The sequence below is a fragment of the Rana temporaria genome, chromosome 7 (genome assembly GCF_905171775.1).
Source record: "Rana temporaria chromosome 7, aRanTem1.1, whole genome shotgun sequence".
NCBI lineage: Eukaryota > Metazoa > Chordata > Amphibia > Anura > Ranidae > Rana > Rana temporaria.
In genome coordinates this window covers 24,630,996-24,648,702 of record NC_053495.1, presented here as the reverse complement: position 1 = coordinate 24,648,702, position 17,707 = coordinate 24,630,996, and the positions used below count along the sequence as shown (strand labels likewise).

Below are 17,707 nucleotides of genomic sequence, written 5' to 3'. Positions count from 1 at the left end.
TCCCAAACGTATACTAGAGATGCATGGCAACCATTACACTGCGAGATAAGACCATGAAATCAGAATAGAAATACCCACATAGTGTAAATCTGTAAAAAGTTAGCTCCGACCAGCACATTTTGTCATAACTGTTAAGTAATGTCAGTTATGACAAAACACATTGGGTGGAGCTCACGTACGTGACGTCGCCGCGCTTTTTTATACCGTTTGTATTGCCTGGAGATACTTGCAACTTTATCTGGGAATGGTTTATATGTACAGCGCCGTCTTTATGGCTCACATGTGAGTAGTTTTATGCTTTGGTTTTAATACAATTTTTTTACTGATTCACACTATCTGGGAATTTCTATTCTGATTTCATAGTCCAATCTCGCAAATGTAATGGTTGCCATGTATATTTAATAAATGGGAAATTGGAGACACCACTGGAATCAAGCAACATGGGTCGCAGCACCTCTTGACTGGATATCATTTACAGGCTGATTTGACACCATAACAGAGCCTGTCTATTCTGGTAAAAGTCCATCTCTTACAGTGGTGACTGCTCAGCTCACGTGGTGATCATGGAATGTCCCTCAACTAGACATCTTTTATCACACAGTGGTGCTCCATTATTGGATCGGGACTGCTACTTTTATTATTTTATTTATTTATTTATTTATGAAGTGGACTTTTTTTGTTCTTATTCACATATATATATTGTTTCACTGTTTTGTTTCTCACTATTGTACTAAATTAGTGCGTTTTGCATATTTTTAGTTCAGCAAAGTAATATGTTTTGCTATCTAGTTGCACAGTGTGTCTGACTGTTTTTTTGCCAGCGGCTTTGTTTTGCACCTGCCAGCGCATTTTCTATTTTACATCTGTAACATTTAGTTATAGAACTACCAAACTGTCTGTTTACTTAAAGTATATCTAAAGCCAGCATTTTTTTATTATTTTGATATTTGAATTTATATTATAGAATGGGAAATGGTTAGAACTCCAAGGGCCCATTGACACCTATTAGTTGCAATGGGTTACAATAACCAGTTACTGCAATGCATTGGCACCACTCAATGCACTAAGTGTGTTGTGGTGGGCTGCATTGGAAAAAAAAAGATCACAGTTTTGGTCCCTTCTGGTGCTTTGCCAGACCATTCATTTGAATGGGCTGCCTCAATCCAACACAAGTTAATGTACAACATATCACGCGTTAACCCACAGGCATTAAGACAAGACCTCAGAGCGGGCAAGACTGAATGGGCCCTAATATTCATATTTACCACCCATTTCTTAAAGCGGTGGTTCCCCTAAAAATAAAGTTTTGACATTGCATTTGCTATAATAATTACAGTTAGAATAGGCTGGTTTTATGTAAAAAATACCTCCGTACGTAGCGTTTGTATGTATTATTCGTTCCCACCGCCACTTCCGGGTACGATGCTGGTGGTGGGCGTTCCTTATTGATGGACAGGCATCCGACCGACGCATCCATCGCGTCACGAGATGCCGAAAGAAGCCGAACGTCGGTGCGGCTCTATACGGCGCATGCGCAATGACGTTCGGCTTCTTTCGGCATCTCGTTACGCGATGGATGCGTCGGTCGGATGCCTGTCCATCAATAAGGAACGCCCACCGCCAGCATCGTACCCGGAAGTGGCGGTGGGAACGAATAATACAAACGCTACGTACGGAGGTATTTTTTACATAAAACCAGCCGATTCTAACTGTAATTATTATAGCAAATGCAATGTCAAAACTTTATTTTTAGGGGAACCACCCCTTTAAGGTCTAGATTTTTCTTCACTTGCTGTCCTGTCAACAGAGCAAATAGTGAGAAGACGTGTCATTATTCAAGGATTGATTTGTCCTTTATATCTGTTTTTCCATCATTTTCATTTCTAGTGACAAAGTTATAAAGACAAATATAGAAAGTAAATCTTCCTAACTGGGAACCAGACAATAGAAACTGGACAGTCGTTCTACCCCTTTACTACTCCATTCTTAAAAAGAAAAAGTCACGATTGAGGCCTTCCAGGCTGAAACAAGTTGCCCTTTTGCTGCCTATTTACTGTGTTCTGCCGATGCTTTTGGGGAATCAAGTGTCTTCAAGGTTTCAGCAACCTGTGTCTTAACACGGGTTCTTCAGCCATGGAGGATTCTGGGGAGGTAGTAGCACTGCATTGTGTATCTATTAAAAAATAGAAATGGGGCTTTAGATGTACTTTAAGACAATAATAACAGTTGCCTGTGGTCCACACAAACTCTGCTACCAAACTGAGCATACAAGGTGAAATTACATCTCTTTTTAACATGGCCATTCCTCTTCTATGCTCTCGACAGTCCTGATGTGGGGAGCATAGTTGAAAACTATTCCTATTATATCTCATAGATCAGACTGGTTAACAAAAGATTGTAGACATTGAAAATCCTGATGGATAAAAAAACATGTGTTGGGATGGTAAAGTGAAGCAGCGTGATAAGAGATAGTCAGTTCAGTTCAGTGATAACAAATTTCCGAGATTTCCATTGCGAATTCCAGGCATTCACCTGACTCCTGGCAAGCATCAAATAGGCCGCAGTCACAGTCACAGCTACAGTTGCAGTCAGAGTTAGCTTGCTCCTCATCAGAGGTGTGGTAGTACCGACGGGACGGGCAGCATAAGCTGGTCACCATATTCTCACACATGCTTGGTAACATAAGTAGGAAATCGCAGAAGTGGCAGAATAGGCAGGCCAAGATAAGAGTGGCACATTCACCTGTAGGGGAACAGAACAAGTTATACGTAACATCGGTTTTGAAACAAGACTACATTTTTAACCCATTTTCTCTATAAACTCCCTTTTACACCTCGTTGTTTGAATGGAAGGTTCATTTACAGAGCCTTTTCTGGTGTGACTAAGGTCAATCTTCATATCAGGAATTAAATTCCACAGAGTATTCCTTTGATAACTGCTATACATGTGTGCAAGTATAATACAGCTAAAGCCTAAACTTTTTTAGTAAACAGTAAAGCTAGCCCAATTTTTTTTGTTTAATATGAAAGATGATGTTACCCCCAAGTAAATAGTCACGCTTTCAAATTGTACACGCTTGTGGAATGGCTCCAAACTTTGGTACTTGGTATTTGAAAATCTCCATAGGCGACGCTTACATTTTTTTTACAGGTTGCAAGTTTAGAGTTACAGAGAATGTCCTGGGCTAGAATTGTTCTTGCTCTAATGCACGCGGAGATACCTCACATGTGTGATTTGAACACCGTTTACATATGTGGGCGTGAATTATGTATGCGTTCGCTTCTGTGCACGAGCACAAGCTTTACTTTTTTTATTGTTTATTTTACGTTTATTTTTATTTATTTTTACACTTTCTTTTTCATTTTTTAAAATCACTTGTATTCCTATTACAAGGAATGTAAACCTCCCTTGTAATAGGAATCGTGCGTGACAGGTCCTCTTTATGTCAGTAAGACCCCACATCTCTCCTTAAGGCTGGAAAGAAAATAAATAAACTGTAATAAATACAACTGGCACTGTAACAAAGGTATTTGGCACAATTACCGTATATACTCGAGTATAAGCCAAGTTTTTCAGCACATTTTTTGGTGCTGGAAATGCCCCCCTCGGCTTATACTCGAGTCACCTTTTTGTACCTGATCTCCTGGAATTTGGGGACCTGGTACCAAACTTAAAACACATATAGTCCCACACTTCCTGTACAATTGTGCAAAGTTTTTTGTCCGGGGGACCTACGTTTGGGGAGCACCGATTTTTCAAAGTTGGGCACCCCTTCCATAGACTCCCATGTTAAACTGTAATTTCTCCAGTAAATTTGGGGACCCAGTACTGGCCGGCTGTAGGTCCCCTGGACCCAAAACATGTAGCCCCAGTTCTCCTCTACAAGTGTGCAAAGTTTGCTGTCTGGGGGACCTACGGCCGGGGAGCACCGATTTTTCAAACCCGGGCACCCCTTCTATATACTCCCATGTTAAACGTAAGTCTAGTCATGGACACAGTGATGCATGGGCACAGTGAGGCATGGACACAGTGAGGCACAGTGAGGCATGGACACAGTGAGGCATGGGCACAGTGAGGCATGGGCACAGTGAGGCATGGACACAGTGAGGCATGGACACAGTGAGGCATGGACACAGTGAGGCATGGACACAGTGAGGCATGGACACAGTGAGGCATGCTGATGGACACCCTAGGCTTATACTCGAGTCAATACGTTTTCCGTTTTTTTGTGGTAAAATTAGGTGCCTCGGCTTATATTCGGGTCAGATTATACTCAAGTATATACTTTTCCTTGAATGCAATTCTTTGCAAAGTGAAGTTTCACCTAATTTTCTAGACTCTGGAGCAAATGCTCTTGCACAGTTCAACTGCACTTGCAAAGTGCTCAGTCTATTTGCCTTTAGTAAATCAACCCCAGGGATTACGGAAAAGGAAATAAGTGTTGTTTCGGCTTTTTTAATTCCAAGCGGGATGATTAAGGTGCACGGACTCTTATAGAACCCTAGCTACTTTTCATATTTGCTGCTCTTGCATTATAAGGAAAGGAACTAACAAACACAAATAGTAAAGTTTTGTGATTTCAGTAATACTTCTGTATTCTGCACTTTAATTAGACCAACAGGTCTTCATTAGTCTGTATCACTGCAGGCTCCCCAGAGAGAACAAAAGTGATCTCAACTAGTCTCAGCATCCTACAGAATTTTTTGGGGATGGGACTCCCCAACAATGCATAGTGTTTTAATCATAACTTTGCACGCAAACTGTAAAGATGCTTTTAAATCCCCATCAGGCACCGAGAACCATCTTAATGTATGCTGCACAATTCTATGAAGTTTGCATATGTGGGCCGCTTTTCGTGTTTTAAACGTGCAGCAGCACCTAAATAATTTATCATGACAATTAGGCCTCTTTGCATTTTGCAATTTACAAAAGTAAGTTTACCACAAAGTATGCGAAAAAAGCCTCACTATTAGTTCCCTCTGCCTGTTTTAAAATGCACAGCAAATGCTAGCAAATATGCAGCAGCTTTGAAAGACCACAGCTTTACATGCAGTCCATAGAAATACTTAGCTATTAAAGAAGCGCACAATGGAAAAATGTATTTAGTTTCAGATTTGTTCATTAAGTTAATAATTGTGTTTCGTTATGTTAGAATAATTTGTTTTCGGAATTCATTTTGTATATTCCGATTTGTTTCAAATATTTCAATTCGGTTAGTATATTCGTTGCTTTCAAATCAATTCCAATTTTGTAAGCTGACTATATTTGTTCTATTCCATTCTATTCTAATCAGTTTTTTTTTTACTTTACTTTACTCTACTCTCTTCTGCTATTCTTTCCTATTCCTGTCATCATCTTATTTCACTTTTATACCTTACAGTATTTATTGCAATATGTTTCCATTTCAAATTCAAATTCTATTCTGAATTCAAATTCAGTTTTGAATTTGAAATCAAATTAATTTTCAAATTTGAAATCAAATAAATTTTCAAATTTGAAATAAAATTAATTTTAAAATTTGAAATCAAATTCATTTTCGAATTTGAAATCAAATTCATTTTCAAATTTGAAATCAAATTCATTTTCAAATTTGAAATCAAATTCATTTTCAAATTTGAAATCAAATTCATTTTCGAATTTAAATTTAAATTCATTTTCAAAGTTTTCAAATTTGTTATTTCGTTTCATTAAAAAAATTATTTTGGATTTGGTAAAATTAATTTGTATTGTGATTAGGAAATGGTTGGTAGCTGGCGTTCTTATGCCCTGTACACACGATCGGTCCATCCGATGAAAAATGGTCTGATGGACCGTTTTCATCGGTTAACCATGAAGCTGTCTGATGGTCAGTCGTGCCTACACACCATCAGTTAAAAAAACGATCGTGTCAGAACGCGGTGACGTAAAACACAACGACGTGCTGAAAAAACGAAGTTCAATGCTTCCAAGCATGCGTCGACTTGATTCTGAGCATGCGTGGATTTTTTACCGATGGACGTGCCCACAAACGATCATTTTTTTTCTATCGGTTAGGTATCCATCGGTTAAATTTAAAACAAGATTAATTTTTTTTAACCTATGGATAAATAACCGATGGGGCCCACACACGATCGGTTTGGTCCGATAAAAACGGTCCATCAGACCGTTCTCATCGGTTTGACCGATCATGTGTATGCGACATTAGTGTATAACAATGAATCTACACTGGGAGATATTGTTTTTTTCCTTTTTTTATTTAAAACAGGACCTTTGTTGAGGGAATGTGGCACGGTTCTGGCTTGCAAGGGTTCATAGTAAGGGTCTGGTATAGATTTTGGGGGGGCACTATTTTTTATTTTAATTTTGGCATTGGGTCTGGTATAGATTTTGTGGGGGCACTATTTTTTTTTTATTTTGGCATTGGGTTCATCCTAAAGTCCATCCCAGACCCGAAGGACCTGGTACAGATGGGGGGGACTCCCAAGCTGTTTTTTTAAACAGTTTTTTTTTATTGCTGGCAAATTTTCTTTTACATTCAGCTGTCAGCGGGGAGTCAACCAGCTATTCCACCAGCTTTTAGCAGAGTTTAGGAGAATTTAGGAGCTGTCAGCATTTTTTCTGCCAAAACGCTGCTGCTCCAGAACGTGCTGTAAAAGGGTTTTTTTTCTACCACGAAACTCTCCTGCCAAAAATTGCTGCCTATGTGTGCATGAACACATAGGATAACATGCAGGAGCATTTAAAGGCAGTTAAAAAAAATAAAAACATCTGACACCCAAAACAGCATCTGTAGAAATGGCCAGTGTGCATGAGGCCCTCTCACACTGATCAGTTTTTAATCAGTTTTACAGTTAAAAAATTCAGAAGAAAACTGCATGAAAAATGCATTTATAGTAGGAATCGTTATCTTACTTCACTTTTATACCTTACTGTATTTATTGCAATATGTTTCCATTTCCTATGTAGTGCATTTTTTATATTAAAGCGGGGTTCACCCTAAAAACAATTTTCTAACATTACATCCAGCTCACTACCGACATTGTCAGTATGCCGTTTTTTTTTTGCTGTACATACCTTGTAAAGCTATTTTCTTAGCCGGCTTCCGGGTAGTGAATCCCACGGGAGTGGGCATTCCTATGCAGCAGTTAGTGATTGACATGATGACAAACAATACCCCCCCCGTCGCATAAGGAGCGTCACGAGTTGCCAAAAGAAGCCGAACGTCGAGTCGGCGCTATACGGCGCCTGCACACCGACGTTCGGCTTCTTTCGGCAACTCGTGATGCTCCTTATGTGACGGGGGGGTGGTGTTTGTCATCATGTCAATCACTAACTGCTGCATAGGAACGCCCACTCCCGCGGAAGGCACTACCCGGAAGCCGGCTAAGAAAATAGCTTTACGAGGTATGTACAGCAAAAAAAAAAAAGATCTGCATACTGTCAATGTCGGTAGTGAGCTGGATGTAATGTTAGTATTTTTTTTTAGGGTGAACCCCCGCTTTAAAGAAAAATGTAAATGCAACCAAAAAACTGAATGGATTTGAATAAATTTGGACCATTCGTTATGTCGTTATGTTATTTTGGAAGCTTCAAACATTAACAAAAGGTCAGAATGGAACGAACAAATACAAAATGTATTTGTTGTTTCGTTATGAATTATTTTGGATCTATTGAAATTCGTTGCTATTTAAATCTCCATATGTATAATGAAAATTTGGTCCGAATTTCAATACGTAATGAAGCGAATCACACATGCACTACTCCCGTGAGCAAAAGGCCTTAGAAACCTAGTTCTACTAAGTTCAGGTATTTTGTTCCCCCCATAATTATAATCATATCCAAATATACCTTCATTTTCAGTCTGGTGTGCAGAATTCTGTTTTGCTTCCTTATAAGAGAGGATTTGTTTGCATTCTTCTTTGGATTGGTAAGGGACAAGGCGCATGTTCTTCTCGTGGTTGGTCTCCTGGAAAGATTCATCCCCCGTGTCTGGACTTGGTGGTGGCTTGTGTTTCTGGGAGAGCTTATCTTTACTCTTCTTAGATAACTTTTCGTTGGTCTTGTCTTCTCTGCTGCTGCCGCTGCCGCTGCCGCTGCTGCTGCTGGCAAGGTTCTTTTCTGCAACAAAAAGCTGTGAGAAGTCAAATCAGCTACGATCTATTTGAGCCAGTCAAGCATGGTTCACTTACATTTGTAAAATCAGTAGACATGTGCTTTAGTTTTCGTCCGAATTTCAGGTATTTTCGTTATCGTTTTAACAAGCGATAACGAAAGCACAGAAAACGAAGATCCGACATAAACAAATGCTTTATTTTCGTTTTCGTTGCGGTCGAATGTGCCTAACCTTAACTCTATTAGTCCAATATTATTCTACATAGAGAGAAAAGATTTGACATAGAGAGAAAAGATTCGACATAGAGAGAAAAGATTCGACAGAGAGACATGAAGATTTGACATAGAGAGACATGAACAGCCAGATTCACGTAGAGCGGCGTATGTTTAAGCGGGCGTAGCGCATCTCATATGCGCTACGCCAACGTAACATTGAGAGGCAAGAGCAGTATTCACAAAGCACTTGCTCCCAAAGTTACGTCGGCGTAGCGTAAATGGGCCGGCGGAAAGACCGCCTAATTCAAAGTAGCAAGGCAGTGGGCGTGTAGTATTATAACGAATCGTGACCCCATGTGAATGCAAGGCCGAACGAACGGCGCATGCGCGAGCATGCTCAGAATCACGTTGCAAATACTCCCTACGATACGACGGCTCAATGCGTACGACGTGAACCTAACTTACGCCCAGCCCCATTCACATACGACTTACGTAAACAACGTAAAATCCAACGGCACTTCCGACGTCCATACCCTAAACGACTTAGACCAGCTTTTTGGTGGTTTAACTTTACGCCGGAAAAACGCCTTACGTAAACTACGTAGATTACAGCGGGCGCAAGTACGTTCGTGAATCGGTGTATATAGCTCATTTACATATTCGACACGTAAATCAACGGAAGCGCCCCTTGCGGCCAGCGTAAATATGCACCCAGGATACAACGGCGTAGGAGACTTACGTCGGTCGTATCTTGGCAAAATTCAGGCGTATCTCATTTTAAGAATGAGCACATAGATACGACGGCGCACATTCGGACTTACGACGGCGTATCTACTGATACGTTGGCGTAAGTCTCTGTGAATCCGGGCCGAAGAGTCGAAATATTTTTTTTTTTTTTTTTTTAAAGATTCTGTCGAATCTTTTTTTTTTTTTTTTTCTTAGAACATTCGACAGACACCATAAGCCTTCAATGACAGATTCGGATTTTCGGACAAATGCATTTTTTTAACGAAAAACAAAATAAATAAAAACGAATTTCGGGAGTAACTAAATAAATGTATTTTTCGGACGAAAACGAAATTACGAAACAAAATATTTCAGTGTGCACATGTCTAAAAATAAGCAGAAATGTAAATATTTCTTCTTCCAGAAAACCAATTCCATGAATACTGTCTGCAAGATTTTCCCCAAAGTGGTTGTAAACCTCAGACATGAAACATGAACAAAGCATTTCCTTCTATACTGTGTACTTGCCTCTATCCAAAAGAAAAAAGTGTGGTTTCTGTCTGCTGCTTTGTCCCTCTGTTATGTGCTACAGCCACTTCTGACAGCTTTTCCCAACACTAATGCCGCGTACACACGATCGGTTCTTCTGATGAAAACGGTCTGATGGACCTTTTTCATCAGACGAACCGATCGTGTGTGGGCCCCATCAGTTTTTTTCTCATCGGTGAAAAAACTTAGAACCTGTTTTAAAATGATCTGATGGTTAAAAAAAACGATCGTCTGTGGGGAAATCCATTGGTTAAAAATCAACGCATGCTCAGAATCAAGTCAACGCATGCTCGGAAGCATTGAACTTCATTTTTCTCAGCACGTTGTTGTGTTTTTCGTCACCGCGTTGAACACGATCGTTTTTTTAACTGATGGTGTGTAGGCAAGACTGATAAAAGTCAGCTTCATCGGATATCTGATGAAAAAATCCATCAGACCGTTTTCATCGGATGAACCGATCGTGTGTACTGGGCATAGGAGAAAAAAAGGTAACAGGGGAGGAGAGCTCCCACACACAGCCTGTGACTGATATCCTCAGCTCTGCATGTTTTCTGAGATATTTACTATGAGACTTCAGATTCATGTCCCCTGCTGCTAGAACTGAGAAAACATCCTTTGATCTGTGTGTTTTTAGAATATTTTACATAAGAAATGCTGCAGATAAACAGGTATACAACGTATGCAGGAGGATTTGTTTCATTTCTGGGTAAGGAATTGATGGCAAAGCTTGGCACCCCAGATGTTCTGGAACTGCATTTCCCATGATGCTCATGCACTCTGCAGTGTAGTTGAGCATCATGGGAAATGTAGTTCCAAAACATCTGGGCTGCCAGGGTTCACCATCACTGACCTAAGGCTAGCCACTTCACTGGGTATATGTGAGGATGTTCATCTGCTTTAAAGCTGGCATTGAGATAATGTAATGTAATTCTACATCCCTTCTCCCCCCCCCCCCCCTCCCTTGTTGCTGTGTCTAATTGTGTTGATTCATGTCACATAGACAATGGTCTGGACTGGAGGCCTCTCTCCGTAGGCGATGTGTATTGAGAGGCTGCCTGCTTACCATAATCCCTTTTAGGTAGATTCAGGTAGAGTTAGGCCGGCTTATCAGTAGATAAGCCGACCTAACTCAGAATCTACGCCGACTTATGTTTAAGCGTATGCTCAAACAGAGATACGATTAAACATATCTAATAGGTAGATTCAGAAAGAGTTAGGCTGGCTTATCAGTAGATAAGCCGACCTAACTCGGAATCTACGCCGACCTATGTTTAAGCATATGCTCAAACAGAGATACGCTTAAACATATCTAAGATACGACGGCTTGCGCTGTCCTATCTTAGATTGCAATATTTTGGATGGCCGCTAGGTGGCGCATCCATTGCGGTCGGCGTAGAATATGTAAATGAGTTGATACGCCGATTCACGAACATACGCCCGGCCGGCGCAGTAGTTTTACGCTGTTTCCGTTAGGCATTAGCAGGCCTAAAGTTATTCCATCTATTAGGTGGAATAACAATGTTAAAGTATGACCGCCGTTCCCGCCGCGAGATTCGATTTTTTTACGTCGTTTGCATAAGTCGTCCGCGAATCGGGATTTACGTCGTTTACGTCCACATCGAAATCAATTGGCCCGTGCAGCGTACTTAGCCGCAATGCACCCTGGGAAATGTAGGCGTCCGGCGCATGCGCATTAAGAAAAAACGTAAAAAACGTGAGGTCAAGCCTCATTACCATAAAACACGCCCCCTCCAAGACATTTGAATTTGGCGCCCTTACGCCCGCCCGCTTTAGGCTACGCCGCCGTATATTAGCAGGCAAGTACATTGAGAATCATGTACTTGCCTAGCTAACTTACGGCGGCGTAGCCTAAACACGCTAAGCTACGCCGCCGCAAGTTTAATCCTATCTACCTGAATCTACCTATTGATGTTTATCTGTAGTTTCTGTTTCAATGTACAAGTGTTCAGTTACCATTGGTTGTTCCTTGTCCCCTACCCCCTTCCCTCTATGACAAGCCTAAAGGGAGTGTCTCTAACTGTGTGTAAAAGTGTATGTTTTGTATTTAATAAACAGTTTATGCTCTGCATGTTTAACCCTCAACACCTGTGTGGATTATCTCGTGATTGAGGGGTTAAGGGCTGGCTATGGCGAATCTCCAGGCTGCAGGTGCGTTTGGAGGACTGGAGACACAGGTCTGGCGGAGGTGCCCACCTGGGGTATCCGAGATCCGTCACAAACACAAAATAGCGTATACTCAAATATGAAAATAGATGCTTTAAATCACACATTGAAATATACCTATTTTTTGTAAGACGAGCAGAAATATGAGCACATACTTGGGGCCAGATTCTCGTACAATTGCGGCCGTGTAACGTAACCCGTTTACGTTAAACACCGCCGCAAGTTTTCAGTTTTAGTGCCCGATCCACAAAGCACTTACCTGGAAACTTGCGGCAGTGTATCGTAAATACGTCCGGCGCAAGGCGGTCCAAATCGAATGGGAGGGTACAATTTAAATTAGGCGCGCTCCCGCGCCGGACCTACTGCGCATGCTCCGTTTCGTAACTCCCGCCGTGCTTTGCGTGAAGTGACGTCATTTTTCCGAACGGCGGCGCGCGTAGCGTACTTCCGTATTCCCGGACGTGTTACGCAAACGACGTGAAATTTTACATTTCGACGCGGGAACGACGGCCATACTTTAGACAGCAATAAGTTTGCTGACTAAAGTTAGGGCACCCAAAACGACGACTAACTTTGCGACGGGAAACTAGACTAGCGGCGACGTAGCGAACGCGAAAAACCGTCGTGGATCGTCGTAACTCCTAATTTGCATACCCAACGCTGGTTTACGGCGCAAACTCCCCCCAGCGGCGGCCGCGGTACTGCATCCTAAGATCCAAGAGTGTAAAACAATTACACCTGTCGGATCTTAGGGATATCTATGCGTAACTGGTTCTATGAATCAGTCGCATAGATACTCTGAGAGATACAACGGAGTATCTGAGTTACTCCGTCGTATCTCCACTGTGAATCTGGCCCTTGGTTCTGTCTGCAACAAGCTGTCTCTTTCATTAATGATTCCATCTTTTTTTTTTTTTTCTCAAACTGGACAATTCCACATTTGTCATTGAAATGAAGTGTGTATGACTGATAATATATTACATAAACTAAGCATAAGGAGATGTGCCCAAGGGCACTCAAGATTATTGCTATCTTATGTAGGATAAGCAACCCCCAATTACAAACGCCTTCAAGTAAATAAAAAGAGATTAAAACACCACACATACAGCGAGTGTCCATCTACCTTCGGAAAATTGCATGATTCCGTTTTCTGACATGCAAGTTCAAAGGTCTAGTTAGACGCGGAACAAAAATGTTTTTTTCCTCCGCAAAGTGATATCGCTTCGTGACCTCTGATAAAACGCCATGCAAAATGAGCTTCCGCCTTACAACGATATGTGCAAATTATAGCTTTCCTAAGAATTTAAATTGACTCAAATACTTGAAAATCAATGGTAAGCTGTTATGTCCTGTAATGAAAAAAATGCATTTCTTAATGTACACAAGATGGAAACATTAAAAATGTACATAATTTATAAGATGCTATTCTGTTTCAGAAGAATTTTAATCCGCCGATAATTATATGTGCATATAAATATATACATTTGTGATGAACACGCTAATACTTAGTTTAAGTCAATGGGTAAAATGCAAAAATATGGTTGTAGAGAATCATGATGAACAAAAGGCTGTTTGAGACCAAGCCAAAAAGAAATCCTTGTGTTTCTTTCTTTTTATAAAGAACAAAATAAAAATTATATGTATACACGTTATATGCAGTATCTCAATAAAAGTGAGTACACCCCTCATATTTTTGTAAATATTTTATTCCATTGCCGCGTACACGCGGCCGTTTTTAATGTCATGGACAAAAACGACGTTTTTTTCAACGTGATTCTTGTCAAGCCTGCCTTGCCTACACACAACCGTGAAAAAAAAAATTCTCGAGCAAAGCGCGGTGACGTACAACACATACAACAGCACTATAAGGGGGAAGTTCCATTCGGATGGCGCCACCCTTGGGGTTGCTTTTGCTGATTTTGTGTTAGTAAAAGTTTGGTGAGAGACAATTCGCGCTTTTCAGTCTTCGTGCTTTTCAGTCTGTTACAGCGTGATGAATGTGCTATCTCCATTACAAATGCTAGTTTTACCAGAACGAGCGCTCCCGTCTCATAACTTGCTTCTGAGCATACACATTTTTTTCCCCCCTGTCGTTAAAGCCCACACACGACTGTTTTTCACGACGTGAAAAAAACGTGAAGAATTAGAGCATGTTCTAAGGGGGTAATCCACAAAAGGGATACGCCGGCGTATCTACTGATACGCCGTCGTATCCCTGTTTCTATCTTTGGAACTGATCCACAGAATCAGTTTCCAAGAGATAGACAGAAGATCTGACATGTGTAATTGAATTACTCTGTCGGATCTTAAGGATGCAATTCTAGGCGGTGGCGAGGCCATTGCGGCCGGCCTAGAATATGCAAATGAACACTTACGGCGATCCACGAACGCTCCGACGGGCCCGTCGCTCTAATGCTACGTTGTTTACGTCGAGTTACGCCGTGTAAAAATAGGGCTGAGTCCTATTTGACTAAGCCCTATTAAGTATGGCCGTCGTTCCCGCGTCAAAAATTCAAACTCTACGTCGTTTGCGTAAGACGTCCGTGAATGGCGCTGGATGCCATTTACCTTACCGTCTAAGCAAATGACGTCGGGGCGACGTCAGTTAGCGCAATGCACGTCGGGTAAGTTACCCGACGAAGCATGCGCAGTACGTCCGGCGCGGGAGCGCGCCTAATTTAAATGGGACTCGCCCCATTAGATTCGGCACGCCTTGCGCCGGACGGATTTGAGTTACACCGCCGCAAATTTCCAGGTAAGTGTGTTGTGGATCGATACCTAACTTAGGAAATTTGCGGCAGTGTAACTTAAATCACTTAAGTTACGTTGCGCTGCGGGGCTGTGGATTTGGCCCTAAATGTTTAATGCCCATTTTTCACGTCAAGAAAAATGCTCTGGTGCCTACACACGATCGTTTTTAATGACTAAGTAAAAAAAAATTAATTTTTCTCGTCATGAAAAACGGTCGTGTGTACGTGGCATTTCTTTTGTAACAACACTGAAGAAATTACACTTTGCTACAATGTAAAGTATGGAGTATACAGCTTGCATAACAGTGTCAGTTTGCTGTCCCTTCAAAATAACTCAACACACAGCCATTAACCATTTCCCACCTGACCACTGCACATATACGGCCGGGTGGGTGCTTCCTCCTTCTGAGTGGACATTCAGGAACAACACTCAGAAGGACAAGGATCGCACGCACGCGATACCGATCGGCAGGGGGCTCTGTGATTGGCCCTCCTGATCAAATGACAGCTGTGTCCAATTACAGCCATCATGTGATGTAAACAGAGAGCCGGTTGCTAGGCGATCGGCTCTCCTCTCCTCACACAGAAGTTGTCAGTGAGGAGAGGAGAGCGGATCTATGCAGCCGGCCGGTGAACAGTGTGTATGAGCTGTTTTTTTACAGCTTTTTACACACTGATCACCAGCCCAGTGTCCCCACACATGTCCCCACACAGTGTAAACACACAAAGTCCCCAAAATAGTGCCCCCAAAACACATGTCCCCACACAGTAAAAACACCTGTCCCCAACATATGTAACAGTAAAATCACATATCCCAATGATCATATGTCCGTTATCACCTGCGTAGATCTGTCCGTGATCACACAAAACCATTATTATACACTTAACGGGACTTTTTTTAACCAAAGACATGTAGCAAAATACATTTTGGCTTAAATTTACGACAACATTTGATTTTATTGGATTTATTTTAAACTAGAAAGAAGAAAATATTGTTTTCTTCCATATTTCCACCCTTTTTCCGCTTATATCACCAAAAAAAATGAAGTCGTGAATAAATACCACTAAAAGAAAGCTCTATTTGTGGGAACATAATGATAAAAAAAAATATTTGGATACAACGTAGCATGACCGTGCAATTGTCATTGAAAGTGTGAGAGTGCTGAAAGCTGAAAATTGGTCTGGAAAGGAAGGGGGTGAAAGTGCCCAGTATTGAAGTGGTTAATATCTAAACCGCTGGCAACAAAAGTGAGTACACCACTAAGTGAAAATGTCCAAATTGGGCCCAATTAGCTATGTTCCCTCCCCAGTGTCATGTCACTCATTAGTGTTACAATGTCTCAGGTGTGAATGGGGAGCAGGTGTGGTAAATTTGGTGTTATGGCACCTCATGGCAAAGAACTCTCTGAGGATCTAAAAAATTATTGTTGCTCTACTTCAAGATGGCCTAGGGCTAGGCTATAAGAAGATTGTCAAGACTCTGAAACTGAGCTGCAGCATGGTGACCAAGACCATACAGCTGTTCACCAGGACAGGTTCTACTCAGAACAGGCCTTGCCATTATCGACCAAAAAAGTTGAGTGCACGTGCTCAGCATCATATTCAGAGGTCGTCTTTGGGAAATAGACGTATTGGTGTGCACACTATAGTGATATCTGGCATATGAAATGTTAAGCTGGCTAACATTGGGGCCCTTCTGTAAGGTGACGCACACAGCTTTACATTTCAGAGTTTGTAATAGAAGGGTAATGGGCTGCTAAGTGAAGAGCAGTCACTATTGCAACTATGGATGGTAAGAGTTCCAGTCCTCACGATCAGTTCCTCCCTAGCGGTAGGCACACATGGCATCAGGTCTTTCCAGATCTGGTCCCAAGACACAGTCATGCTCTGTGGCTCAGTCTCTCAGCTCTCTGAATGCTCAGAACACATGACTCTCTCTGGTGGGGGCTGGTAGGTTCCCTCTGGCAAAAAAAATCAATTCAGTGTCAGAATGCACCAGAAAAGGCACTGATAGGTGGCACTGTACAATAAACAATAAATATGTTAAGCTTTTTATACTTTACTTAGCTGTCTGTCAATTGCCTCACTCATAATCCCCAAATTCTCCTTTTTATTTTTACTGTCTATTTAAGGTCCCTCAGTTAACAGTGCATGTCAGAGCACAAACCAAGCCATGAAGTCCAAGGAATTGTCCTGTAGACCTCCGAGACAGGATTGTATGGAAGCACAGATCTGGGGAAGGGTACAAAAATCATCTGTAAATGCAAGAAGTTTTGAACCACCAGGACTTTTCCTAGAGTAGGCCGCCCAGGCCAAACTGAGAAATTAGGGGAGAAGGACCTTACTCAGGAAGGTGACCAAGAAACCAGATGGTCACTCTGACAGAGCTCCAGTGTTTTTCTGTGGAGAGAGGAGAACCTTCCAGAAGAGTAACCATCTCTGCAGCACTCCATCAATCAGGCCTGTATGTCATGTCATACACACATGTCAGGCACATGACAGCCCACCTGGAGTTTGCCCACCTGAAGGACTCAGACCGTGCGAAACACATTATCTGGTCTGATGAAACAGAGATTGAACGCTTTGGCCTGAATGGCAAGCGTCATGTCTGGAGAAAACCAAGCACCGCTCATCATCTGGCCAAAACCATCCCTACAGTGAAGCATGGTGGAGGCAGCATCATGCTGTGGGGATGTTTTTCAGTGGCAAGAACAGGGGAGACTTGTCAGGATTGAGGGAAAGATGAATGCAGCAATGTACAGAGACATCCTTGATGAAAACCTGCTCCAGAGCGCTCTGGACCTCTGACTGGGGCGAAGGTTCATCTTCCAACAGGACAACGACCCTAAGCACACAGTCAACAAAACAACTCTGAGTGGCCCAGCCAGAGCCCAGACTTGAACCCAATTGAACATCTTTGGAGAGATCTAAAAATGGCTATGCACCGATGCTCCCCATCCAACCAGATGGAACTTGAGAGGTCCTGCAAAGAAGAATGGGAAAAACTGCCCAAAAATAGGTTTGCCAAGCTTGTAGCATCATACTCAAAAAGACTTAAGACTGTAATTGGTGCCAAAGGTGCTTCAACAAAGTATTGAGCAAAGACTGTGAATACTTATATACATGGATTTTTTTTTTTTTTTATAAATTTGCAAAGATTTAAAACAATTTTGCAAAAAAATTTGCGAAAA

The 17,707-nt window shown here is 41.7% G+C and overlaps 1 protein-coding gene across 1 annotated transcript; it reads right to left on the bottom strand.

The window, feature by feature from the left end:
- Positions 1 to 1,765: 1,765 nt before the first annotated feature.
- On the bottom strand, positions 1,766 to 8,120 carry MDFIC2 (MyoD family inhibitor domain containing 2). Its single transcript, XM_040358596.1, has 2 exons — positions 7,828 to 8,120; positions 1,766 to 2,742 (listed from the first exon to the last, which is right to left on the bottom strand). Exons 1-2 carry the CDS (start codon positions 7,922 to 7,924, stop codon positions 2,483 to 2,485), a joined length of 357 nt encoding a protein of 118 aa, XP_040214530.1. The 5' UTR covers positions 7,925 to 8,120; the 3' UTR covers positions 1,766 to 2,482.
- Between the last annotated feature and the right edge of the window lie 9,587 nt (positions 8,121 to 17,707).